Source organism: Parasteatoda tepidariorum, chromosome 6, assembly GCF_982258835.1.
Source record: "Parasteatoda tepidariorum strain Cologne lab strain chromosome 6, Ptep-v5.0, whole genome shotgun sequence".
NCBI classification, from domain to species: Eukaryota; Metazoa; Arthropoda; class Arachnida; order Araneae; family Theridiidae; genus Parasteatoda; species Parasteatoda tepidariorum.
This window is the reverse complement of record NC_141760.1, coordinates 109776691-109803723: the sequence shown is the minus strand read 5'-3', so window position 1 is coordinate 109803723 and position 27033 is coordinate 109776691. Positions and strand designations below refer to the sequence as shown.

The 27033-nt window shown below is 29.2% G+C and overlaps 1 protein-coding gene across 1 annotated transcript in view; it reads left to right on the top strand.

Moving 5' to 3' along the window:
- LOC107448133 (rho GTPase-activating protein 17) overlaps positions 1–26097 on the top strand; it is a 38122-nt gene extending 12025 nt beyond the window's left edge. The window contains exons 6-16 of the mRNA XM_087166453.1: positions 4359–4482; positions 8109–8259; positions 8634–8761; positions 8840–8887; positions 10957–11023; positions 15044–15125; positions 16223–16303; positions 20097–20231; positions 22087–22166; positions 22971–23049; positions 24856–26097. Coding sequence (XP_087022579.1) covers positions 4359–4482; positions 8109–8259; positions 8634–8761; positions 8840–8887; positions 10957–11023; positions 15044–15125; positions 16223–16303; positions 20097–20231; positions 22087–22166; positions 22971–23049; positions 24856–25519 — 1639 coding nt within the window. The 3' untranslated portion in view covers positions 25520–26097. The remainder of the gene's footprint in view (positions 1–4358; positions 4483–8108; positions 8260–8633; positions 8762–8839; positions 8888–10956; positions 11024–15043; positions 15126–16222; positions 16304–20096; positions 20232–22086; positions 22167–22970; positions 23050–24855) is intronic.
- The last annotated feature ends 936 nt before the right edge of the window (positions 26098–27033 follow it).

Genomic DNA, 27033 nt, shown 5'->3' with positions numbered 1-27033 from the left:
TTCTAAATTTCCTGATTTGCAAAGTTATTTGATACAGATTGTGTAGTTAAAATGTTACCTCGGATCAAAATTTACGTTGATTACATAATATTTAATTTAGCATAATTTCTAATATATATTTAAATAATGTATATGTTTTTAATTTAATTAATAGCTATATTTTATGGATTTAAAAAATTTAAAAATTTTTCGTTTTCTTCATATCTAAATATTGCACATTATTTTGCCAGTTCATCTCTAAACTGTTTTTATTTTTGGGCAAGATCTATCATCTCGATAGATATTATCAAAGTCTAAAAACATTTAATGAATTATATTCTTTTTTAAATTTTATATTTCTTTCAAGTATCGATTGTTTTCTTTTTTTAAAAAAATAAATAAAAGTTAAATTATTTGCAATCTTATTACTTTCACTATTCATTTAAATTATTGTAGCCACAATCTTTATTATCCACGATTTTTTTTTCCAGTGAAAAATTATTTAAGTGCTGTAACCACTGCTTAAGTGCTGTAACCATTTGAGAAATATATATAGTATCTTCTATAGAAGATATTAACTCAAGAAAATTTAATTTTCATTTTATTAATAAACATTTATTTGATATAAATTAATTGTGGTTACATCTAGTAAAAAATTTGATTTCATTGAGCATTAAAAAAACAACCATGTAGTAAAATAATTGATCTCATTGAACATAAAATAAGTAACCGAACATAAAAGGTCTTATTTAATTTTGACTTTATTAATAAGCACTTATTTGAAATAAATTAATTATAAACTGCTGTTTGTAGAAAATGCAACACCATGAAAGAATCATCAGAATCAAATGAAATTTAATGCAGAAACGACTTGTACTGATACAAATAAATGATGAAATTTTCAAAACAAAAGAAACAAATTAAGCGTCCGAAATCAGTATTTGGTGCAGCCACCACGCGCTGCAATAAGTGCTGCTATACGACGTGGCATGGAGTCAAACAGATGTTGAATATCTGCTTGAGGAAGAGAATTCCATATCGCTTGTATGCGCAACCAAAGTTCGTCTTTGGAAACTGCAGGACGCGGATCACGAGTGAGACGCCGACCAACCATATCCCACACGTGCTCAATAGGCGACATATCCGGCGAATAAGCAGGCCAAGGAAGAAGTTGCATGCGTTGTGCTGAACAGAAGTCTCTAACAGTCCGCGCAACATGTGGGCGTGCATTATCCTGCTGAAAGATAGCTCCAGGGATGCCTTGAAGGAAAGGAACGACTTCGGGCTGTAGCACTTCACGGACGTATCTGTTGCTAGTGAGATTACCCTCAATTCGTATCAAATTGGATCGTCCATGATACGAAATCGCACCCCAGACCATAACTCCGGGTGTTCGACCACTATGTCGTTCAATAATACACTCAGGAAGGCAGCGTTGACCGGCATAACGTCTAACACGAACACGGCCATCATGGGTCCACAAATTGAAGCGTGATTCATCTGAAAAGACAACTTGGTGCCAATCAGCTCGCCAGTCTCTGTGCTCATGAGCCCACTGCCGACGCAGCCGTCGATGATCCGCCGTGAGGGGAATCCTGTATAATGGCACCCTTGCACGCAATCCACGGCGCAGCAGACGACGACGAATTGACGAAGCCGACAATTATACACCTGTAGCAGTAGACCAATGTGCTGCCAGCTGCCTGGAGGAAGCTGTGCGATCATTCACCGCCATGCGGAGCAGGTGTCGATCATCGCGCTCTGACGTCACCTTCTGTCGTCCAGTGCCTGTTTTTCGAGTTGTTCGGTGCTCGTCGGTCCACTGCTTCCAAACTCGCATCACTGTGGAACTGTTCCGCTGCATACGAGCTGCTATTGCGCGATAGGAAAATCCTCCTTCTCGAAGGCCGATTATCCTCCCTCGTTCAAACTCCGTAAGTTGCTTGAATTTCTTATTCTTCCGTCGTGGAGGCATACTCAGGTCTCACTAAACGTTTGCCACTAACAAATAATCATAGACTATTTTCAACGTCCCGCTACAGCACTTTATTTATACGCTTTCAGCATCAATTCAGAGGGCGCTGCGCGCGCCACGCACGCGCGATGGCTCTGAAACTTTATTAATTTGCATAATATCCTATAATTGACATTTGCTGCGAATTTCATTTGATTCTGATGATTCCTTCATGGTGTTGCATTTTCTACAAACAGCAGTTTATTTACATCTGTAAAAAAAATGATCTTATTAAACATAAAAAAAGCAACCGAACTTTAAAATAAAGAATTATTTAATTTTGATTTTATAAATATATTTTCATTTTATTAATATTGTGGTATGCTATATTTTTTTGAAGGCAAGGCAAAGATATAAATTAATTATATTCAATTATATTACATCACATTATTAATTATATTATCACATTATTAATTATATTACATCAAGTAAAAAAATTGACCTCATTGAACATAAGCAACTGAATATCAAAAGTGTTATTTTTGAAAACGTAAATAAATAAAAAATCTTCTTCGTATCCCTGTTTGCTCAAACCGCGGAAATCTGCAGGTTAAAAATACAAAAAAAGAATTGAAATTCAAAACAATTAAAATTATCAAACGTAAAAAAGCATAAATATAAAAAATACCAACGAAGTAAATGAGCAGACACTCGTTTACTGTGCATGCACGGTTACTCTAACCGGGAATATCTTCAGGTTAAAGTTGCTTAGCTCTGGGTTAGAGTAACTCGCAGTTACGTACACGGTAAAATGAAATTTTCGACTCTAACCTAGAGTTGCTCTCATAAAACCTGTTTTGAACTGTGACTGAGGGTTAGGGTCAATGGTGAATACGGGCGTTAGTGTCCTGCCATTTTAAGGACTAAAATGAATCCTACATTCAGTATGATTATTTTGAAAACCATTATGAATTATTCAGTATATTATTTTTGTAAACCATTATAATTGTGAAAAGAACCATTTTTTTTTTTTTTTTTTTTTTTTTTTTTTTATGATTCTAAGTAAACTGTGTAACTTGTAACAAATATACTTTAAACAAATATAAATTTCAGGCTTGAGTTTCTTCTGATTTTTTGTAGTTTCCAGCTTTCAAACTTTTTAAGAAAAAATACTAGTGGAAAATGCTGTGTTAAATGCCTATTTTTTTTTCTTAATATTTCTGCATTCGGATGTTTTACTTTATTTTATTCTCTTAAATCATGATTTATTTATAAAGTTTAACAATGTACACACATAGGGGAAAAAAATGTAAATAAGTATGTAAATAATTTAAATGTTTTTTTGTGCAAAATGGTTTCACAACCTTTTTTCTTTTTTTTTCTTTTCATGATTTGAGTTGAGAGGTATTTTGAGACTTTTCCCACTCTTATGCCTAAAGGTTATACATTGAAATTCTGTAACTCAAAGTATTATCGAAAATAGGGAAAATTGGTAACGGAAATTTTGTCAAAAGAAAGTTGCATTTTACACATATTTTTGTTTTCTTAAATAATATATTTGTACAAGAATGGCCAAATTATTTTTGAAAGCAAATATTATTAGACATTTTCATTAATAGAAGTATTGTTTTCATTCTATTTTGTCAAATATAGACTTTATAATTTTATTAATATTTATCACTTCCAACTCTTAACTAACAAATAATTGTTTAAATTTTTTTTTCTTCTTTTTTTTACATTGAAGACAAAATTAGCACCTCAAAATATACATTTTTTATTTTTTAGCAAAATTTTATGCAACATTTGGTGCTATTTTTTCTTTTCTTAATTGATAAAATGATTTTTATGATGGATTTGATGTGAGACTTAATCTCAGTGGTTTGAGGGTTTAATCTTAGACATATTAATTAATTTGTACTGACAATATTTCATGTTGCGAAATAAGACAACGAAATGTACCTTCTTCAAATGAACTTATCTTTTTCCTGCAGATTTAAAGTAAGATACAATCTTAGAGTGGTTTGAGGGTCTGATCTTAAACTTGATAATTAATTTGCACAGACAAAATTCTAAGTTACAAAATGAGATTCAGAAATATGCCTTTTTCTAATAAACCTATATTTTTTTTTGATGGGTTTTGATTGTATTTTTTAGATTATATTGCCATATTTTTCAGATTCCCATATTTTAATGCTCAAGAATCCAAATCCATCCAAAAAATTTATGATTATTTAGGGATAGTATATTTTGACTTCTTTCATGTTTTAGGTTAGAACCTTGAACCATAATATATAAAAATTTAATTAAAGTGTTCTGTATCTTTTTTCTGCTTATTGTACTCAATTGTCTTTTGCGTAATAAAAGCGTTATTGTTTTTTCTTCTTTTTTTTTTTAAATATGTAAGTAAACTTTTGTTGCTTTTTAGGTTTCAAACTGCAGAGAGACATAGTTTGCAGGCATCATGCAATACCAATCTTAATGTTGTTGGAAAGGTAGACACCCTAAAAGAAGAACTAGAAGATGCATCACAGAAAGTTGAACAGTGCAGGGTAAACTAATAATGTTACTCATAATCTTATTTATACTGCTTTATCAATTTTCTAATCGGATCTTCCTCAGGGGTGATTCCCAAACTGTCATCAGTAGACAATTGTATAGCCCTAGTCAGAGCCGGATTATACCTTTCGTAGGCCCTAGGCATAGCCGTTTTTGGGCCCTCCCTTCCTTCCCCTCTTTTCAAAATATATGCTAAAATTTTCTTGCATGTTTTTTTTTAACATTTTTATTACTATGGATTTTAATTTACGAATTTGTTTATTGAACTTTATCTGCAATACCGACATACTGCCGATATTGCAGTTGATATCGATAATACCATTCTGATTAATTCGATCGATAACTATGTAAACACTTCACGTCAACAATACAACAACAAACCAGCAAAGAAAACAGTGCAATTGCGTAGTTTGGAATTCGACAGCATAATACAAGATTTTGTTAAATCCAAAAATCGCAAAAAAAAAGTAATATATTAGATCATAAGATTCTGCAAAATAATTTATTACCAAAAAATATAATATTTTTCTTTGTATCTTCATAATTTTGTGCAAAATGCACTTGCTGTTTTTAAAGCTAAATTATTTTTGTCAACAAATTTTTTTCTCCCAAGTTTTTCGTAGGCCCCTGAATTTCGTTGGCCCTAGGCACGTGCCTATAGGTTAATCCGGCGATGGCCCTAATGTGAGGTAAATAAAAGTACCAATTTTCTAAATACATTCCAGATAATTGTAACACATTAAAGTAATAGCTGAATACCCATTCTTGGTACAGAGTGAATAAAATGATGAAAATAATCAGCAAGAAACATAAAGAACAACACTTCAAAATCATGCATAAAACTGAAACTCATACACCAACGCAATAAAGCTAAAGTAATTTCAATTTTTTTTATTTATTAATATTTGCTGTCTTTTCCAGTTACTTTAGATTATTAAATTCATTATTATTATCATTAAATTAGATTATTAAATTCAGCAAAACGCGTTTTTGATGTTCATCCCATCAGAATAGAGATTTACTGTATTCAGTATTACTAGACACGATGCTATTGCTTGCAGTCAACTCATGATGGTCAAAATTGTCATTATCAGGTACCATTATCAGGTAATTTTCTCCGGTGCATATCTTTTTCTAGGGTCCATAAGGCACTTATGTCCACAGCAACTACCTGTTGCATAATCCTTCAACATTCATGTTTTGTACAAAACATTTATCAGTAGCAGTAAATTAAAGTCGAAATTTTAAAAACAAACAGAATTCTTATAAGACCTTGACAATGACTTTGAAGCTTGGCCATTTCTCTTTCTGACCTTTAATTTATTGTTTAATATATTTATATGTAGTGGTGAAAAAAAGTTCTTTTAATTCCAACTCATTAAAATATTAATACATTTTCTTTGCGAACATTTGAAAAAATAGTTTCTAAAACTACAGAAAACCTGTTGTAGAATTCTTACTAAAACTGCATTAATTATCATAATACCAATAGCACATATTACCAAAATTAAATTATGTGTCATCTGCTTATGGGGATTTTCTACAGCTCCCTTAAACCAATTCCCCATTAATTTTTCTCCCTTAGCTTATCTTTATAGCACATGGCTCATATTTTATTTCAATTAATGCATATTAACATTTTTAATTAACATTTGTATCAAGAATAAAATGCCAATTTTTACGGTTCCCTGCAACATATAAGTATCTTTTCTCTATTAACTTTGCTTTTTAGTAGATAAGTTTCTTTTTATTTCAATTTATACATATTATCAACATTAGTTAAGTATCATTGTCATCGATTGGTAAAATTACGTATGGTTATTTTTTACAATTCCATTAAGCAAATAAGTATTTACAGAGACCATCTTTCTTTCTTTTTTTTTTTAGAAGAAAAGTTATGGTGCTACTCTTCACACTTCGTGCTGAGTGTGAATTTTTTAAATTTTTTTTATTTCAATGCCTTTAATTTTGCATAATTTTTGTTTAAAACAAAAATTCCTAGTATTCACCATAAGATTTTATTATCTACAAATATTGAGTAATACTCTATTTTCAAATGGCAGTCAATCCTTTTAACAATATTATTTTAGTTTAATTAGGTGTGAAAGTAGTCTTTAAATTCCTTATCACAAATTTTTGATTGCATAGTTTTGATACACTTCAAAACTAAGACGTTTTGGAATGCTTATATCATTCTTTTATTTGATTAAAAAATGATAAACTTCAATAATTCTTAATATTGCAAACAAATAGTTCAAATTTAAGCACAGTCTACTAATTGCTCATGGTTCAGACTGAGTCTTGTTTTCAGTCTTTTGATAATCTTATAAAAAAGAACCTCAGCGGTTTGAAATAAATAAATAAATTAATAGATAATTAAGATTAATATGAAAACTTTAATGCATTATGTTTGTTGTGTGTGTGCAATTTTTGTACAAAATGTATTCTTCTAGTCTTGGAACAGAATTATTTTTTTATTTTTTACATTTGGGGCATTTCCTCCCTGTTTCTCAGTTCTTGGCTCATGGGCACTCATCACATCTTTTGTATTTTGTTAATTAGAATGTAATTAATTTTTGAAGTATACTTTTACTTGTAATTCATAGGTCGTATCTTTGATTGTTGTTCAGTATGGCTGTTTGTTAGCTGTTATGATAAGTCTTCCAAACACCAATGCCTTCTTTTATATCTGATTGATAAATTAGTAGATACTTGAATATTTTGCTAAAAGTAGGATTTCAAATCCTATAAAACTTATAAACCTAAACATTTATCTCATTACATGCTGCAAGTCAATTTCACATTTCACTGAAATAAAAACATGAATTTCCTAAATAATTCTAAAATACAAAGTACTAAGTTTATTTAATTAATATTTCTAAAATGCAAATTCAAGGGAAAACTTGCTTTTAAAGTTAAGGTCAAGTAGAAAATCGAATATTAGTTGCGTTTAAGAATTTAAGTTTTTCAAGTTAGGGGGGGGGGTGCTGGCGTGTGAATGCTCCACTTTTTTTCTTTTTTTTCATGAGTTAATTTTATTCTTATCTATGCACATACAGATTTATTTATTAGTAGTTTAGTATGGAACAGCCAGTATTATCTTTAAATGAAATTAAAAATGTCTTGTCAATAACAAATCTATTCAATAAATGTATTTTGTAGCTGCTAACTTTTTTGAAAAAATCGGGTGACCCCTGAATTTTGAGGTAATCTCCCAGACTCTTAAAAAATGTTGAAATCATTAGGATTTTTTTTAAAAAATTTCGAAATATTTGGGTGAAAACTTTTTGTTTTCTTAAAACAAATTTCATTAAAAAATTCTTTTAAGTGTATATATAGTAAATATTTGTGTTTATAAAATTTTAGTGCAGTTGGAAGTGAATGTTACCAAAGTTTTAAATTCAGTATGCTGTAATTTGCTATTTTCAGGGTTTATTTTGCAATATGAAGGAAAAGTCCTCAGACACTCCAAACTTCCATTTTATGTCTTAAATTGTACTCTTTATATTTATAATTTTTTTAAATGTTGGCAGCTATGATATTCTAACATTTAAATTTTGAAATTTTTTGTTTGTTTGTCACTTTTTTGTTGTTAAAGATTCTTTTTTGTTATTTTCAGGATGCATTGGCAGTTGAAATGTTTAGTCTGATTAGTAGAGAGCCACAATTAGCACAATTATTGATTCAATTTCATCAGCTGCAGGCTACCTACCACAGAAATGCCCTTGCTGTTCTAGAAATGTCTCTCCCTTCCCTTCAGAATGTCATACGTAAATTCCCTTTAGTTTATTTTTATTAGCTACGCTAAAAAATAGACCTTCATTGTCAAATAAAAAAATTGAAAAAAAATTTTAAATGTGAAATATATATTATATTCAATGTATGTTATATAATAGAATATAATTTCATTATATTCAATTAATAGTTCAGTGTTAACACATTGAACAATTACACCTTGAACAATAACAGTATTTTCAATGCAAATATAGATATTTATAGATTTCAATGCAAATAAGAATAATGTATTTTTACAACACACTTTCTATACATATATTTAATTTTAAAATAAAGGTAGAATTTTAGATTGATTTTCTAGTTATAAATAATATAATTTTTAATGAATAAAAAAAAAAAATTTTTCTAGTTGATTTTCCACAGAAGCCTGTTTATGGTTGCCCACTGGAAGAACACTTGAGAGTGACGAATAGAGACATCGCTCATGTTTTAGAAAGTTGCATATCTTTCCTTGTAGAGTATGGACTTTTAGAGGAGGTTTGTGTTACATATAATTTTCCTATCATTCCTGTTTTTTTTTTAATTGGCTTACTTATTCATTTTTATTTCTTTTAGGGGTTGCTCCGTATAGCTGGAAGTTCAATAAAATTGAAGAAAATCAAGGTGATTTAATTTTCCTACACCATTCTATTGATAATGGGACGTTACTTTACCTTTAAATAAACATTACTAAGTAAACAAGATTTAAATATTTAAAGATGATAAACAAACATTCAGGTTTATATGTTTTTATAATCGTATATGTATCATAAATTTGCAATTTCTTCTTTCTCCCCTTTTTTTTTTTGTCATATTAAGAAGTTCTTAATATTTTTCTTATTACTTTTTTACATATGTATTTAATATTTTTTTAACATACTATGGGAGGACCCAAGAGGTTTTTAAAATTCTCTCTGAAGAAAAAATATCTTTTCATAATATTTTATTAATCTAAAATCCTAGATTTTTTTAATATTGAGCTATGTAGTTCATTAATGTTTGTTTTGCATTTTGTCTGATTTTGTAATGGTCTGCACTAACTAATTAGCATATACCTCCTCAAATTATTAAGAGTAAGTTCTGATATGTTAAAATTCAATCAGTTTGTTCAAAGTGCTATTTTTTTCTCACAATGTACGTGTGAACCCATGTGTCAAATGCTCTCTTAATATAATATGAATTTATTGATATAAACCTTAATATTCTATGAATGAAATACTTCTATTTTGTCTCAAAATGTAATTTGAAGTTTTTCATCTAAATTTCTGTGGTTTTTTTTGCGGGAGCTATTTCAAAACATGACAGAAGGGAGGCAAGATAATTAGTAAAGATTAAATAATTTTATGTTAGAAACAACAAAAAATGATTCATTCTTCAAAACATTTGTCAAATATTTTTAATAATATATTATAATAATATTATATTAATAAAAATTTAAAAATATTTGACAAATTTTTTTAATAAATATATATTTAAAATAGTTATTAAAAGATTTTCTGGGAAACTAAAGTAAGACTTCTTTTAATTATTTATTTATATTTGTATACATAGTTTTGTAAACCTGTGTTATTATGGCTATTAATGACAACAGTCTCTCATTTTTTATAATAATTTTTAACAAAATAGCATATAATTAATGGAAAATATTATTTTTTACATGTGCAATTATACAAGAAATAATTAGATAATATATCTCCAATTGATCACATAATGTTCATCCATAAGGACAACTTGAAAGATATTTTTTCAAACTTGTTGGTAAGTTTAAGAATTTTGTTAACAATCCCACATCTGTAGCAAGGGATGAATATTCTTTTTTTAGTAAATTAAAAGTTATTAAAATCTATTTAATGTCTACAATGACTCAAGAGAAGCTAAATTTGACAATTTCTATCAAAAAGGAAACCAGAAAACCATTGGTTTTGAAGAGTCTATAACACCATTTGCATCTGCTAAAGCACAATTTTTTTTAAATGCTTATACTTATACATTTACATGTCATAAAAGATTTTGCTTATTAAAAATATCACTTATAATAGAATCTGTATCACTTATAAAAAATATCACTTAAATTATTCTATAATTTTTGAGATGACATTCTCTTTAATGAAACTAGCAGCCTTCTTTTTCCCCTGTAATTGTTAATTGTTATTTATTTTCTTCATATGTTTCTTAAGTCAACATTTAGGGTTGATATAGATTTATAATTTTCTGATAAATAAAAAGAAGAAAAAAAATATGCAGCATTTAGACTACACCAATGTAACAATTCATGGGGAAATGACTTATCATTATTTTTCTATTCTAAATCTTTTTCCAAAATTGAGCTGAAGGCGCCATTTTCAGAATCGCTCTGGCGTGTTTCATCAGCACTGAGTGGACCTCTCTTTATTTTTATTTGTTCATTTGTTTTGCGTCATTTGCTTTGTTTGCATGTGTAGTCAATGTTTGATATATCAACTTTGAAGAAAGAGGCTAAAAATATGAATTATAAAAAATTGCTTATTATTAACAGTAGGAAAAAGAACTCTTTTTACATACCTTTTCAAAATGTACTCTTTATTTTAATGAAATAAGTTTGAAAAGTTTGAATAAAGTATTTAAAATCACAAATTTTTTGCCTCTTTGTTTTAAAGAATAATACAATATTTGACTAATGATACAAAAAACAAATAAGTTTTCAAATATTTCAGAGTTCTTTTGATGCTGGTCAAGATATTGACTTCACCGAATTTATACGGGATCCTCATGCTGTTTCTGGTAAAACTTTTGTTCATATTTAATATAAAACATGTCCTGTAAGTAGTGCTATGAGGAGATCCATTAAAACTGCATTTATTCTTTGTCTGACAATGGAGTAAACTGTAATGCAACATTTCTATAGTTTCCTACTTTTTTGTCAACGTTATTAAGCAAATTTCATGCTCCTTGGTTTAATAAATTTGATACAAAAGGACCACAGTCTTTAGATAATTAAAGTATTAAGAAACCTGAGATCCGTGAGGTGATATTAATTGTTGACTAAAATTTGAATATTTGGTAAAGGCAATGCAATGGGGTCATAATTTTTAAATTTTTGTTTATAAACTAATTAGGAATTTTTATTTTAACTAATGGATGATTTTAAAAATACATTAAATAATTGACAGAATAGACAACTCAACTTGTCCCATAGGGGTAAAAATTTAAATTAGTGTTTATTAAAGAATGTAAACTACAAATAATTTTTGATTTGATTTTTATATGCTATAATATCCAACACTACCCTACAATAACGGAAGAGACAATTTAAGTTTTTGTCATTTTTTATCAATTTCTCAAGAAATACTTAAAGGATTATTTTGTAAATTTAGAACAGGGTTCCCACAGTGCTTTAAAGTCCTTAAATTTTGTTGAAAAAAATCAGGGCCCTGAAAAGTCCTTGAATTCTGCCATAGGGTACTTGAAAAGTACTTGATTTTTCAGGAATTGAAATACTAATGTTTCTTACAAAAAAGCAATAAAAAAGTAAATAAATTCAAAAGAAAATTATAGAAACTCTGATAAATGCAATTTTAAATGCTTGAAGTGAAAAGGGGCTAAAGAAGATGCAAAACTTTTCTAGATTTTTCACACCAGATTATTGTTTATCTCTCTGATATTTTGAAAGCTGAAATTTTTAGCAAATTTTCGGATTTGTAGTCATAGTTTTTGAACGATATATAGTGTTTAATCGATTTAGAAATGTGTTCAATGTGTTAACTTTGTTATTATGACAGGTTAATATTGTTATCCTATTTGTTCTTTTAATTCACGTACAAAGGATAATTAATTTTTTATCATTTATAATAAAAATTTTACATTTAGTTTTTACTGCTAATAAATAAAATTTAGTTCTACAGGTTACATTGATTATGAATCAAATCGTGATTCACATTAAACTTATTCTTGATTTACGGATCGGAATTCATATTAAATGTTCTACAAATTGCGATTTAAATTAAAGTGATTAATGAATCACATATTGAATATTACTTTAAAGTGATTTGCAAATTACTCATCAGGATTCACACATCATGATTTCAATTAAAGTTATTTCTGAATCATATAACATGATGCGTATTTAAGTAATTTCAGAATCATGCCTCACAATTTTCATTCTAGTAGTTTACAAATCACGCATTGTGATTCACAAAAGAGAGATTTAAGAATTACCACTTGCAGCTCTCGTAAAAATGATTTATGAATCACTCATAACCGTTCTATATTAAGCACCTTTTGAATCACAAATTGCAGTTTGAATCATAATGATCACAATTAACATGAAAACTATTTGCTAATCATGCAACAGAATTCATATTGAAGTGATCTATGTATCACACATTGTGATTTACATCTTGTTAGTTTGTGCATTTTGTATCATTTGCTATTCATATTATTCAGATTTAAGAAACATAAACCACAATTCAATTTACAAATCACACATTGTGATACATGATTTACGTAATCTTTGAGACTTGCTTCACCTTTCTTATAATTTTGATTTACATATAGTATAAATAGGTGCTAGGTGCATATAAATGCGATTTAAAACTTATGCTTAGTGAAAATTATGCATATTTGCAAAATTTTAAAAATCCCATTTTATGGATATATTTTAAAGAAAATAAGGCTTGGTTAGTCTTAGTTTTCTGTAAAATATTGTTCTCCAATAGATTTTATTATGTTAAAAAATTTTATGTTTTATTATGCTCATTTTCTGAAGTAACAAAATCGATAATTTGTTATTAAAATTGAAACATGTGTTAAATTGATATATTTTGATATTTTATTTAATTATATATATTTCCTGTAACCTAAAATTTGATCCAATATATTAAAAAGAAGTATTTATATTTTAATAACCATGCAATTACACAAACTTTATCAATTATTTACAATGCTTGTTTAATGTAATATACATTACTCATTCACTCAATTTCATAAATTCTAATTCACTTCATTAAATTTTTCAAGAAAGGTTTCACTGATGTTAGTTTTTAAATGTTGGCTAGTATCCTATGACAATTGGAGTTATTTATTTTTTTTATTTATTTGTTTTTTGTTTTGTTTTTTAGTCAATTAGAATTTTTCAAAGTGATTCAGTGTTTTCATCATAGAAAAAAAATGGGTGAGAATTTCTCACCCTTTCTCAAAAACAGGGTGAGATTTCAAAAAGTGAGATTTCTGAAAACTAAAAAAGCACAAAAACTCTTGAAAAAAAAAATCATTTCTTTAATTATAATACATTTTAACGTCTTCTATTTTTTAAAGCATTGAATATTTTTGGTGCATCATCACAGAAGATTTTGCCTTTACAAGGTATTTGTCCATCTTACATAAGTTCATAAAAAATTTGAACGTCTTACATGAAGAAACCTTACCTACGGTGAACACGTGGTTGCAGAGAAATGTGTTCTGAAAGGGGTTCTGTGGTTGTGTTCTGTTATTCGAAAAGTTTCTGAACAGTACTGGTAAATAGGGAGACTAGATAATGGAGCAGATGTTTAAAATAATGAAAGATCCAGGAAGAAAAGTGAAACGGATTTTATTCTAAATGGCGTAATTCGAAGCTTTTTCCAAAATGCGAGAAATTGCGAATTTTGAAATTGATTTATAGAATGCGCGAATTTCTCGCGGTAATAATTTTTTATTGCGAGAAAAGAAAAAAATATGCGAGATTCTCGCGTTCTCGCGCTGTAGTGAAAACACTGGTGATTTGAAAACAACAATGTAACTATCAACCATTTGTATTATTAGATGATAAATTTAATAAATAATTTTTTGTTGTTTCCAGATAAGCATTGTGCTATAAAAATATACAATTTTTGCTTCAACGTAATTGTAAAATCTAGTTGGGATGTAATTTACCATATAATTGTAATACCGAATAGGTCCTTGAACAATTTGATTTTAGGTCCTTGAAAGTCATTGAAAAGTTCTCAAAATTTTCTTTGAAAAATTTAGTGGGAACCATGTGGAAGTGTTTAGTTTGTGTGATTTTTCATATTTAGCAATAAAGTTTAAAGCTTTCAGAGGTTTGAGGAACTGACAATAAATTATGAAAGAAAAAAACAAGTATTTTGGTACACCTAATGTCAAAACTCAAGCAGTAAGCTTATAACTTGTATTGATTATTTGGATGTTATTTGTAATAACAGCATAAAATTTCATAAAACTCGCTCAAATATTTATGAAGATATGGACATTTTTGTAAAGACCTTTTTTTTTTTGTCTAATGTATTTTTTGCTATAAAAACATTCAATACAATTAACACTAAATTTAAAATTAATTACAAAATTATTGATTTGAATTTTGAAAAAAAATTCCTTAAAAATTGTGCACGATTGAGTGTTTAAAGTGGTTCTTTTAAACAGCGCATACGCAGAAAAAATTTTATCGTATATTTATAGTGACAACTTATTATTTCATATTTCTTCTTATTTTCATAGTGGCAATTAATTAAAAAAAAATTTTTTTTTGTATATCTTAAAAATTGAAAACATTTCAAGCTATTTTCTAAGTAGTTTTTATGTTGTTTTTTTTTTTTTTTTTTTTTTTTTTTTAAAAAAAAAAAGGTCAAAACGATACTGGATTTTCCACAAATTTCATTTTCTATTATGAAACAAGATTTATTTAAAATGGCACTGACAATAGCAACAAATACTAGAAAATAAAACTTGTGGAAAACCTTTGATTATTTGATCCCTGATAAAAAAATCTTACTTCCAAGTACTTATCTTGTTTGTACTTACTTGCAGGTGCTTTGAAATCTTACTTAAGAGAACTTCCTGAACCTTTGATGTCTGCATCTCTTTATGATGAATGGTTGGCTGCAATAAAGTAAATAAGCGCTCTTCTCTAACCCCTTGATAGTTTCATTTTTTCTAGTTATATTTTGTTAAACTGTTTTTAAGATGTAGATGGATTTATAAAAAGAAGTTGATTTAGCTTATTTCGTAAAACAAATTTCATTTTAAAGAGGGTTCTTTAGTTTTTCTTTCTCTTTTTTTTTTGTGACAAAGTGGTGGATTTTTCTAGATTTCTCTTTTAAGATTTCCTGGTTTTGTCCTGCTCCTACGTTACTTCGTTAATTTATTAAGTTGCATCTTATTGTTTTGTTACTTTCTTTGAAGCCTGTGATACTCATGCATTTTCAAATTCTACACATTTTGCCATTTTGTTTTAAATAATAACTTCATATATTTTAATTTTAACCTTCAAATTCCAAATTATTATCTAGACTCTAAGGTTGGAGCTCATAGGACCATCTCTAAATCCAATACTGTATTTATGCCTTCATTACAATACATGTAAAAAAAAAATCTGTTATTTTACTAGAAATATTCAAATACAGTGAAACCTCCAAGAAAGAACACCTCTGTGTAGCGACCTCCTCTATTTATAACCGCTTTTGGGTGGGAGAAAAAAACCAAGAGTGAAAAAAAAAGTAAAGGATATGGAAACAAAACAGATATATTTTCTCAAAATAATGATCCCTGGCTTCCCAAGTATTAGGGGGCCCGAACCCCCATCGTTCCATCGCCCGTCGTTTTAAGGAAAAAACTCGCACTGCGATTTGTTCAAAACCTGCTTCCAATCTGGGTTATGAGACTAATGTCTAAACAGTTTTAATCAATTTGTTTGAGTTTAATTAAATAGGAAAATAGTATATATTAGTTTCCGACTCACTATTTATGATTGTACCTAAAAGTGCATAAAAAATATTACATTTGAGTAATTTATAAATAATATTAATTAACTTATGTAAATTTATAATGCATACATTTTGGTTTGCATATGTATTTTTATGAAAGAGATTTGAATTATCTAGGTTCGGTTGTATAAGAGAATTTGATATTGCATTTTGTTATGTTACTCTAAACGTATTTTTGTGTTAAAAATATTCTTTAATTATTCTAAATCTCTTTATCTTCCAGAATTCAAGATTTGGACTCCAAGTTAAAAGCTCTCTGGCAAGTCCTGCACAGATTACCAGAAGCAAATTATAGAAATTTAAGGTGCAATAACGTTTTTTTCTTAGTTTTTTCCATCTTTTAACCTTGTTTAACCATCCCATAACCATGCTTTAATTTTAAAAAAGAAACTATCTGAGCCCAAGTTCTGTTATTAATGACTATAATTTGAAAATATTTTGGTCTATATATATTTATACATACAGTGAAACCCTGGTTTTCTGTTATCCGTGTTGTATGTTTTCCCTCTGTCTACATCATTTTCTGTTGGCCCGTGAAAAACAATGATAAATATCATGAATTTTGCTTAATAGTTTTTAAGAAAATCCTGCTTTAAATGTTTTACAAACAGATAAAAATCATTTTTTCCCTATAAAGTTTGCACAAACTTTTTCTGACCTTTCTTCTTTTTTTTTCTTCCTTTCTACTTTTTTTTTTTTTTTTTTTAAGTGGACACGTTTATTTAGATGTTTCATAGGTTTAGCTGTTTGAAGCTTTTGTAACATTCTATTTTGCTGGGATGTCTATTTTGTTTTGTCTGTGACAGGGGATTTCCCGATTGAGTAAAAACCAGATGGGTGGTGGCATGCGCAAAGCACAGAATAGGTGGTTAATGGAAGTATGAGGGCTTAAATAAAATTTCTCGGGGTTAACTGCTCATCAGTACCCAACGGGAATATTGATCCTACGGAATAAAATTGCATGTCTGAAGATTTTCTGAATTTGATGATGTGTATATTGACTGTCACACTCATCTGATCACTTCAATTCCTGCAATATGTGATTTAATGTCTGCTCCGGATAATAGTGATGAAAGCAATGAAGATGAGCAAAAAAGGTTGGAGGTTATACCCGCAACTGATCAAGAGTTAGAGAGCATGAAAGGTTCTAAAGCATATTCGAATGTAATCCATTAAGCAAATTTGCAAACAATAGTAAATATTGAGAAGGATAATGTTGAAATTGTATCTAAAAGTAAAAAAACGTGTAAGATTACACATTTTTTCTAGTAGTTTATCTTGCTCACATAAATTTTTGAAAAATATTCTCATATTTTTTTTTAATCCCATTTTTACGTTAACCTGCATCATGCATTTTCAATATTAGTCTGACAAAAAACGTAAAGTCTGGGTCACACTATATAAATTCAAAAAATAAATAAACAAATACCAGTTTATTTATATTTTCTTGAAAATGAGCTAATTTGCAAGGCACTACGCACTTTACGATGGTAATAGATAGTATGAAATGTGGTATAGCATATACTTTATATATAGTCCAACTTAGATATCACAAATGTTTGGATACTATGAAAAACTCTGAATTCCCTGTGTATTATCTTTGCTCATAATAAAATTAATTTTAAAAAAAAAGCATTTCCCCCTTTATTTTTTGGAGGATTCAAAATACTTTTTTAAACTCCAGTTCTTCAAAACTTTTCTTGAATTGAAGAATTTTCTTGAAGCTGTAATACGAAAGTAATTGCCATATTTGAAAAGAAGGTGCCTTCATTCAATTTCTAAAAAAGGAAGACAAGTAAATTATGCTTGCATAGATAGGAAGGATCGCCCATAAAATAGCAAAGAGTTTGCTAGTTTATTAAATTAAGAAAAAATTACATATTAAAAGTTATTTTCTGTGGATAATAATGTTGCAGTTTATGGTAAATAAAAAATCTTAAAATATTAAAAAAGGTTGCAACAGGTGAAAAAAAAATGACAAAACTTAAGAATGTGTAAATTCAAATGAGAAAGTAAGTGATGATTGTTGCAAGAAAATATAAATAATAATATATTAAATCTAGATCTGCGGTTAAATATTTAGGGCTAATCTCAAATTTGAAAGGGAGAAAATGAAAAACTCTCGGGAAATTATTTTGGGTTGCTATGATTTGAAATGTAAATAAAGCATCCATAATAAATTTATCATAAATAATTTAAAGGAAATACATGCAATACGAATTAAAGGAAATACTGGCACAGTTATTACTTTTGACTAAAATATCATCTTTTTTTCATTACCCTAAATTTTTGATTACACAAAATTTTTAGTTTTTTCGTTCTAGCTTATAACACCAAAGTCGAGCTTTTCAAAATCATAACATTAGGAAAACACTCACAAAGTTACAGTTAGATTATTGCAAAATTCCGATTAAAGAAAGCAAAGTTCTTGGTCTCCTTCAACTGTTCCTTTTATTTCACCCTCTGTTTCACCTATAAGGGTGCGCAACCTTTTTGAGTGAAGGGCCACTTGCACAGCAGGTTGACTGATGAAGGGCGGCATACATATCTAGTCATGTTGGTGGAAAATATGATAATTCTTAAAATTGGTGTTCTAATCACTAAATAATTTTATCTGTAAAATTGGTAACATATTTTCAGAAAGTTAAATGCTTTTGATTATTAGAATTCATTCAAAAATAAAACTTGTATTTTTTTTTAAAGTTTTTTTTTATCAGTAATTAATTTATGAAAATATATATTTTTAAAAAAAAATGCTATAAACTCTAACGTAAAAAAAAATTATAATGCTCACAGGATATAAGTGTGTTGAAAAATAAGCTATGTACATATTTCAATCAGTAAAATAAATTTGAATTAAATATTTTAATTAAAGAAAATTTATAGGAGTTGAGCAAAAATTAAAACGAAATTATTATAGTGCATATTAAGATACAATATTTATTTGGTATTATACTATATTATTACTATTACTTGAATTATTAGAGAACTACTACTTGAATTATTGAATTGTTTTATGAATTTAAATATAAAAGTTTTTTTTTTTGTCATTTTTTCCTAAAAGAAATCATGTAAGCTACAATAAATTTAAAGCAAAATTACAAGCATCGAGCAGTTTAAAAATTTGCGTTTTCTCCTATTTTACACCTTCATCGAGAAACAAGTTTTACAATAAGTCAAGATTTACAATAAAATCTATGCAAATTTAGCTCATCAGAAAGTCATAACTCAAATTTGCGACTCAAAATTTTTTAATTTTTCTAAAAAGGAAAAATATGTCTGCTAAAAACTCACGTTTGCTGCACATCAACAGTCGGTGGGCCGCAGGTTGTGCATCCCTAACTTACAACATTAACTGGAATTAAAACATGCCATCTAAACCAGTTTATTTCTCATACCCTTGATTAATTCTAATGAAAGAAAACTTTTTCTGTATTTTCTACTATTCACCCCCCCCCCCATCTGCTATCTACTATACCACCACCACCACCACCCTCATTCTTCCTGTGTTTCTCCATTTCTGTTTAGTCTATTATCCTGTGGGGCAACAATTCAATTTCTGTTCGACACAGTTGTATTATAAAAATATCTGCTTATCAGAATATTTGCTTATAGTTGGAGTAGGGTTTATTTGCTATTGATTGCTTGTCCAAATTTGTTCAAAATTGCCGAGAGCTTATGATTCAGTTGAGGCGCACTATGCCAATTTTAAAAATTAAATTTGATTGTATATAACATATTAAAAATAGTATTTGAAAGGGCTAAATTGATGAAGAGTTATCTATATCTATCTCATTGTTTATAATACATTTATATTTCATGATCAACAAATGTCCAACTTTATTAACAGTGTATAAGTCCTCTCCTTGATTTCAATAAAATTTTGGGAGTTTGAAAAGGTGACTCCGACATATGTGCAGTAATTTTTTCTTTAAATAAGAAAGTTTGTTGTAGCCTTCAGTTTCAATAATTGTATATTTCTTTCAGTTACTAAAATAAAATAATGTTACTTTAATAAATAGTAGTATTGTTAAATTAAAATCTCTTATTTGATTCGTGTGCAGGGTTTTTAGTTTATTTGAATTAATTATTCTTAGGTATGTGATACAATTTCTGGCTAAAGTTCATGAAAATGTGGATGTGAACAAAATGTCCTCTCAAAATCTTGCAATTATCATGGCTCCCAATCTAATTTGGTCCCCATTGTCCTCTGATGACGGACCAACTCTTGGGTAAGTCTTATTAATGAGTATTGATAAGGAAAATCATAATTCATATTTCTCTTATGTGCTACTTAGCTGTATTTCAGAGTCTCTGTTGTCAACAACTATTTTGCGACCAATCAGAAAGCCAGTGTTTTGTTTCTAATGACAGACATTTTGTTATGGAAAGAAATTAATATGTTTGTGATATTGTTCTAGATTTATAAAAAATTATTTTACATTTTATTTTTTAAGCATTTTTATATTGCAAGTTGAACCTCTCTTGATTCATTTGTGTCATAAAATAAAATTTAAAAAATTCTGAAATTTTTGAAGATTGTTTCCAATTGCATATAAGCTCATTTTGTTTTGTATATTTATGCTTTCTGCATAGTGTTAGTAACTACTAGTTTAATAATTCCTTTCAATCAAATATACTTCAGTAAATATTTTTTTTAGGCAGTAAACAGCTAGGTATTATGGCAACTATCCAAGTCACTGACAAAATGTTAATATGAAAAATACAGAAACTGTATGTTTATGATAAGCTTCTGTTGCCTTTATTGATATGACATTTTTTTAGAGAAAAATACAGTTTTTCACTTTTTGAAGGATAATTATTATATGGAGAAAAAAGTAAAATAGAAGATATTTTTATTTATTTTGATAGCAGTAAAGAAAAATTCGAAACGAATATCCTTTCACATTATTTCCTACTTTCAATTTTAACCCATTATGTTAATAAAGCATGTTTGAGCAACCATTGGCCTTTTCCACGCTGTTGCACTTCAAATTTTTTTTTTATCTTGCAAGAACTCCCAGTACAGTCTAGTACATGTAGGCAAAAATTGTCTAGATATGTTTTATTTCAAAACAAATAGTTGTTCCAAACAAACAGAAAAGCTGTCATTTATAGTGCGGCTTTCACGAGAACTCCAGACACCCGTCTCGTGTCGTGGCAGGTACTATGGTTACGAGGAAAGGACACTTCGAAAAGTGATGTGGGGTGAATAGTTTTGTCTTAATGATTTGGCAATTTATATGTTATTGTGTCGTTATTTTGATGTGGCTATTCATCACTTCATCTTTATTTATTTGTCACTTTATCTTTATTTATTTTTCTTATTTGTGGACATTTCTTATGTCTTATTTTGTGTACTTTTAAGTCATTATTAAGACTTACTTTGTGTCTCCTTGTCATTTATTTATCTTTACATTTACATTTATATTTTTCGTATTTGACTTTCCATTGTGGGGCCTTGGGGCACTACCAGTTTTTGGTTTCACGACTGACAACAGAAAGGCTCCTGGGTGTTAGCGGGCAGTGTGTCCCCTGATGAAGTACTGTCCTGCTAACACCCATATCTTAAAAATTTTTATGGTTTTTGTTTTCTGCAGGAGTTGTTTTTCTGACTTTTTAAATTAAAATGGAACAAAACTTGGATTTAGCTGCTTTAAGCACTTTTCTATTTTGATTTATTGATTTAAATAATACTTACTTTATTTTGTTTTTTCCTGGATTTGTAAATTAGTTTCATTCTTTGATTAAGAATAGGTAGTCATGAGTAAACCAATCGGCACCTTCTTTCCTCCATTCCACCCCCATTAGAAGTGTGCTCTAGCTTGTTACCGTAGTATCAGACAACCCCAGACTTTTAGTCTGAAGGAGTTCTCCACAAAGCCGCACTATATGTATCTTTGAATTGTTATTTTAACATCTATATATTTATTAGATATGTGTATTTACTTATAATGGCTATCTCATTAATAATGACATTTCCATCTGCCATTAAGCATTGTTGATATAATGGACATTTATTGTATTTTTCTGCATACTCATTTCTTTTTTTTTTAAAAAAGACATTTCTTGTTTTTTATTGGGCAGAATGAACATGTCTATTGCTAGTCTTCACACATCAATAGTTGATGTTCTCATCTCATATGCTCCATGGTTTTTTCCACCAGGTAAGTAAACCCTATACATTGCCAAATTTAAATGTTACGTTACAAAAACATAACAAAGAAATAATTCTGTAGATTGCAAACACTTTACATGGTGCATAACATTTTTAAAAAGTGCTTAAAGGTGCATATTTTTGATTTTCATTTTTTAAAAACCCTTAAAGGTGCTTTTTTTATGGGGTGTTTTTAATTTTGCTTAATTTTCCTTTTTCTAAAATGAAAATTTTTTTTCATTACCATGTCAATTTTCGATGCGTAATATGCAAAAGGGTGCTTTTCACATTGTTCTATTCAACGCTTTCATAATTCATTCAACCACAGTTTATTTCGGCATACTGTCTGTCCATAGCATAAGAAAACTTCAATCATTTTACAGGTTTGATGAAATACTTGCGAGTCTGCATGTGAGTTGGGTCCGGTGAGATTATTGCACTCTCATGTGCAACTCTGCTGCGTTTTGCAAGATATTCTCAGTTTCAAGCTTCATTTTCCACCCTCTGAAATCGAACCGAAAAATCTCTCGATCTTTTTTATGGTGGTTAATATAATCATGAAAAGAGTTCCTTGTCAAAAACTAGTTATTTTATCATGATCATGTAAAGTTTTTGAAAATTATTCTGCATTTTGTTAATGTATATGGTGCTTAAAAATATTTTTTGAGTGCCTAAATAGTACTTAAAAGATGCTTATTTTTTGTTGAAAGATTTGGCTACGCACCCTGCTTTACTAAATGTTGCAAGTAACTTCCCTGTTAACTACCAAAACGTAAACCATATTTTTCTAAGCAATTTGTATTTTTATTTACAGATGAAAGTGAAAAGACAAAAAATATAAATGAAGATGAAGTGCCTTTTGAAGAAGTGAATGGAAATAATTCCTCGAATAGGTGTGTATAAATATTTCAGAAAAATTCAAAACAAAAATATCTGGAACTGGCTGCAAATTGATCTTAGTTCATTTTTTTTTCTTCCAATTCAGAGTTTAAAATCATATTTTTCTGTATTTCAGTTTGATGTTTTTCAAAAATAAATACTTTAAATGTTCCAAAAAAACTGCCAACTGCTTTAACAAAATAAAATAAAAATTTAGAAGCATTTGCTTTTAAATACCTATAAAAATGTATGTACCTGGGATGGCAAGTTTCTTCCATAGAGGGAAAAAAAAACTGCCCTGGAAGATATAGCTTTTATTCGATCCAAATGGAAGAAACTATTTTCCAAACAGAAATATCGTATTAAAACAATTTTTTAAACAGTTTATGATTGCAATCTAGTTTAAATAACAGTATTAAGCCATAATGGTCTAAAAGTATTTCAAGTTGACTACTCACAAGGTATAATTTAGTCTAATTTTAATCTAATTTTTTTGGCAATTTTTATTAAATAAATGGCAAATATGGCAGTAAGAGTAATTAAAAAAAACTATGAATTTTCTGTAAAATACACAATATTAAACCCAGTATATAAGAGGGCCGTGCAGCTTATATGATGGCAATGGTCCGTTGATGGTTAATTTCTAAGCTATTTAATTTTCAAATGAAACTAACAATTGAAAAAATAATAAATTGAATGCAGATTTTCAATATTTTATTTAAATTAGTATAGTAAAACCTTGTTTTATTATTATAATAGCTAAATACCCGTACCGAGGGGTGAAAAAGTAAATAATCAATAAATCAGTATTAATTTTGTGCATAACCACATGCACTCAGCTGGCAACAAACGTGTTTAAACCCCTCGCCCAAATTTTGATTTTAAAAAAAAATTTCTGAGTAGTATAAAAACCCTTAAATCGGAATTAAATAATTCAAACCAAGTATTCAAGCTCATAACTTACCATCTTCGGCGATTGTTTTTTTCTGAATTATTGCATTGCGACAGTAAAAAATAAGCAAGAGAGTAAAAATTCTTTCATTAAAAAATAAGGCTTGAGTGAAATGTTTTATTTAGAAATGAAATTATACATTTAGAAAATAGTTGGAATCTAAAAAAGCACTAAATGTTGCTGCACCTTTATCCTTATGTTACTGCTCTAATCTAAGAAGTTATCCTCAAAGATGATAAATTACACTTACATTTTTCATTTACAAATTACTTTTTTTTTTTACCCTTTCTCCTTCATTGTTCAGCTACTCCTCCCCAACTGTAAAATGACTCTTGATTTGAATTTCTATTATGATTTGAAGGTTTCAATGTGCAAAAAAAATTTATCGTGAGAAATTTTTAAAATTTTCTTTTGGCTTAGACTTTTGAAGTTTGGCTAATAATTTGAAATCATTACCGTTGGGTCTGGTTCTTTATTATGACTTAAATTTAAAAAAAAAAAAAAAAGGTTTTTGATACTCTAAAGTCCAACTCCAATATTTTTTTTAGAAAAAAAAAGATTATTGTAATAATCAATTTTTCAAACAATGTTATGTTAGATTTTAAAATCTAATATCAAGTATGAGTGTTTTTTTTTTGTTTTTTGTTTCTTTTAAATATATTTTGTGTATAAGAATAAGGCATAATTGAAAACTTGATAATAAAATTCATACCATCAATTATACAAATTTGGGAAGTTAAATAAAATAAATCTGGAAAAATCAGGGAATTATTTTTATAGTACTTAAAATCAAACAATGTGAAAAAAAATTTTATTTTGCATAACTGGTTTATTCAATGTTACATTAATTTTTTTTTCTATTTTGTAGCGTCCAAAGGGATCCTACAGCCAGTCCTTGTTTGCTTCCCAAGACAGTGAAAAAACCTGCAGCTCCACCTCCTCCACTACAAAAAAGTAGTGATGAAAACGTAGACATTTCCAAGGAGAAAACGGCAGCATTGATAGATTTAAATTGTGAAGACTCTTCTTCAAAAATCATCCATTCCACCACAACTGAAAAACCAGCTATCCCTGAAAAGCCAGATTACTCATCTTTATCCCTGGATCGAAGGTGTCTCAGACCCTCTTCCAAAGGTCAGTATAACAGAGATGCTCGCAGTCACATAGAACGTCCAACAGTGCCTCCACCGGAACGTCCAGCAAAGCCCCAAAAATTTTGTTCCAGTACTGACAGCATTTTTCATGCCGAGGAACAGCCGGACTGCTCCCTCGAAGACGTGACCAAAGATGAACAGAATTCTGTATCAAAGACTAACCGCTTTGACTTTTTAATGAATCAAAAAGAAGAAGACAAGCCACCCGAAAGACCTCCTCGATCTACAGGAGCTCCTGAAGGAACACAACAAGGAATCTGTGATCCTGTGACTCAAAAAGAAACCTGTGATCCTGTTACTGAAAAAGTCAAACCTGCCAGGCCTCAGCCACCTGTCAAACCAAAATTCCCTCTTCAGAATGAGAATACTAATTTATGAGTATAGTCCTTGCAATATCTCTACATATCAGGTGTGCTAGCTCATTTGGATATAATCTCAACAAAAAAAAAAAAAAAAATTCCATTCTGTCTGGATAGTGTTTCATTCATCCATAAAAAGTATAATGTTACACGCTTGACAAAGTTATGATCTGTTCATCATGCTGAAAACTATCATTTACCAGCATGAATGAAAAAACAACGAAAGCGATTGTCACATCCAAAAGTTAGTCAATAAATTGCATAAACAAAGAACGTTGATGCTAAAGCATGATAAATGAAAAAGCAAATGTCTGAAGTCCATTGTAGGAAAAAATCATGTAAAGTTGCATTTGCCAGAGTTGGTAGCAAAAGATGTTACAGTATTGTATGTTTTGTTGTAAATTGTATGACTGTGAATCAATTGATAGTGATTAAAAAATTAATTACACTTGTTTAATATGTAAATAGCTTGGAAATTAGATGTGATATAGAGTAGATACAGCTAATATGAAATGATACTGTGATATGTTGTTGTAAAAGCAAGCATACTGAAACAATGATTTAACCTGCTGAAGTATTATTAAACTTATAGCATTTCATCTAATTTATTAATAACACATAGTATTACATTTCCTTAGCAAGTTAATTATTCGTTAATTAATTTAAGATCCCGATAAGATAAGGGGGGATACAGCATGTAATCACAAGATCCCTAGCGTGGTAGCTGACAATCTCTTCTCATCAATCTTTCCAAAGCCTGAATGCCTTAAATCCACACCAGTTCACCCAGGGTTCCCATATGCGAGAACCTAGTGACGCAAATTCTCTAAGCATTCGCACTAAAGCATGTCTTCATCCAGCTTGCCGAGTTAGCCTTTTTAAATTCCCGGCAAGAGTCTTTTATTTATTCCTAATGAAGAGCACCCATTCTCTTTTCAATGCACTTTTAAAGGGCACCACCCACGAAACATCTGCTTGCTGCAAAAGGTTTGCGCGTCCTGCCGGAATTTAAACTGTATCGGTATCCAAACTTTTTAATTTTTCAGAGAGACCCGAGGTTCTAGGGATTGAGGCTCATTTCAAGATTATTTTAACCTTTGAACGTCATCCTAATTTGAATCCCCAAATCTTCGTTAGCAAACTTTACATGAGGTTAGCTGTCATTCATCTGTCAACAGAGCAGGTGACCTTGATGTGGTCTGGTATTTTCAGGTCTTTCAGCACACGAGGTTGAATGCATCCAGTCGGTTCTTTTGCAATCACAAATGCGGGAATTAATGTCCAGGCGCAGTTGCTCCTAGTGCAGTAGAATATCCTGTCTTTCTGCACCTGGTGTTGGAGATTCTTCTGGTATTCTTTCAAACAACATTATTTGTCTGAGCTTATGATTTGTCAAACCTCACCATAGTTTGAGTCATGTTTGTAATAATATTTTATTCTCAAAGAATGTGTAACTTTAATAAAGCCATTTGCGGCTTCAACGTAATCAACCGGCAACTTCTGGCTTTCATTAGTTCCTCGTCGTATTGAAAT